Source organism: Nycticebus coucang, chromosome 4, assembly GCF_027406575.1.
Source record: "Nycticebus coucang isolate mNycCou1 chromosome 4, mNycCou1.pri, whole genome shotgun sequence".
Taxonomy (NCBI): Eukaryota; Metazoa; Chordata; class Mammalia; order Primates; family Lorisidae; genus Nycticebus; species Nycticebus coucang.
In genome coordinates, this window is record NC_069783.1 from 87,110,443 (window position 1) to 87,112,746 (window position 2,304).

The 2,304-nt window shown below is 45.0% G+C and overlaps 1 gene segment (V, D, J or C); it reads right to left on the reverse strand.

Moving 5' to 3' along the window:
• Positions 1-318: 318 nt before the first annotated feature.
• On the reverse strand, positions 319-1,287 carry LOC128584349 (immunoglobulin kappa variable 3-15-like). The segment is given in 2 exon segments: positions 319-698; positions 1,176-1,287. Coding segments are annotated over 2 exon segments (429 nt in total).
• Between the last annotated feature and the right edge of the window lie 1,017 nt (positions 1,288-2,304).

Consider the following 2,304-nt stretch of genomic DNA (forward strand, 5'->3'; position numbering starts at 1 on the left):
GGCAAAGCAGCAGAGAAACCTCCCAGCAAACCCCAGATTCATTAACAATAATACATCATGGTATCAATCTCTTAAGTTATGGGGGTGCTCTGTTATGCTTCCATATACAGAGGAAACATCAATAAACTGACCCATGTATAGGATCTGTCTAAACCACAACTTGCCTTCAATCCCCTTGCCCAATTCTCCTCTCCACGATGTGGTTTAATTAGAGTAACAACTCTTCAACCTTCCCCTGCTTCACTAGCGCAGAAAACACAGACAATAAGAACTTAGACATGGACCATGTGGACCTTTCACTCCTCTCAAACTGTGGCTTCAGCAGGAAGCAGGTGCCTTTGCAACAAGGCAAGGTCTTTGGCCCGTAAAGAGGATATTTGTTTGGGGACCTGTCATTGTGAGAGGCCGGCTGAAGTGCTGCTGGCAGTAAAACACACCGACGTCCTCAGCTTTCATCCCATGGATGGCGAGGGAGAAGTCAGTGGCAGAACCACTTCCCCTGAACCTGGAAGGGGTTCCAGCAGCCCTGGAAGAAGCCCCAAAGAAGAGCAGCCTTGGGGCTTCCTGGGGTCTCTGCTGGTACCAGGCCATGGAGGTACCTACCTCCATGTTGCTTCTACAGGTGATGGAGACAAAGTCACCTGGAGATGCTGTCAGGGTCTCTGGAGACTGAGTCAGGACAATCTGCCCCCTGCAGCCTGCAAGGACACCCCACCCAAGAAGCACAATGTATTATCTCTCTCTAAGGCTTAGCCCTGTTCCTTAGAAGAACAATGCAATACTCAAATGTGACAAACATTAGTACCTCTGGCCTTCCCACCTTCCTCTACATAAAAGAATTCATATAGACATGGCTGCCAGTGTGTCCTCAGGACCAAAGCAGCTATGCAACAAGACACAGCATGGCACAGCCCCATCCTGAGAGGCTAACGGGCAAGTCCTTTTCTCATAGCCTGAGTAGGGCCCTGGTAAGCCTCTTAATAGAGGAAGCCTTGGGGAGAAAAACAGGGACAGAGGCCAAGGATGGGTTCAGTGCTCTTTGCACCTCTGCCTTAGTTTACTAATATGAGTTAAATTAAAACTTCTCTACACGTTACAATGTAATTTTGGAACATTATGTCTGTGTCAGATGCTAAAATTCCTGTTTCTGATCTGCAAGAATTAAATGTACTTACCCTGAAAGCCCAGTACCAGGATGCAGAGAAGCAGGACCAGGAAGCTCATCTTGGAGTTTCCACAGAATCTTCTGCTTCTAAACCTAAGGTCAAGGGGAATGTCGCTGGTAGTTAAGGCCAGGGCTACTCTACCATTAGGACCTAGAGTTAAATAAATACATATTTCCTTTGAGTTGATTTGCATGCCTTATGAGCTGAACAAGAGCCCTCTTCAGGGGCCTCCCAGGGCAGCAGGCTATGCTGCCCCATTCACAGGGCTCTTCTCCAAAGGGTGGAACAGAGGACATCTGGAACACACACAAGTCTGCAGAATAATCCCTGGATATTCTATCTTATGGAGATAGAGGTTTATTCTGCTTAATTAGGTGCCAAGTTAACTGTTGACCTAAGCCCAGACCAGGCCATCAGAGATTCCAGGAGAGTCCAGTTCAGCTGTGTTTATAGGGAGCCTTTGGTCCTTGCTGACCTGGTTCACCCCTGGAATCTATCCGGATACACTTTCCTGATTGCCTAAAACTTGCCCTGAAAGGAACAAACATAAGAAGTAGATGAGAAAGTAGATCTCGCTAAAAGCCTTCAGCAGTAGATAAGGCTAGATTGAGTAGCAGGTAAGCAAACATCTGATTATTTTTTACCAAATTATGAAGAAATTGCATATTACGTTGCTACATTAGAGATTTCTTCTATTTACTGAACCAAGATAGACTATAAAATTATTATCATATAAAAATTTTTCAAAATATTTCAAATATCTTATGAATTTAACTAGAAACACAGAATCAAAATTATACTCATTTCTATAGTTTGGACAGTTTTGTCACTTTACTCACATCAAATATACCTCCCTAGAGAGGGGAAAGGGTTAAGATAGGAGGTCAATAGGTGGCGCCTGTGGCTCAAAGGGGTAGGGTGCCGGCCCCATATGCAGCAGGTGGTGGGTTCAAGCTCAGCCCTGGCCAAAAACTGCAAAAAAAAACAAACAAAAAAAAAAAATAGGAGGTCAAGGTGGTTCTTATTTGAACCAGGAGCCATCCATACCCCTCCATGCTCTGAAGACAATCTAAGGTCTGGAGAATAATAGTACATGACTATTCCCTGTAGAGACAACTTCTTCCCAGGGGTTGAGGGT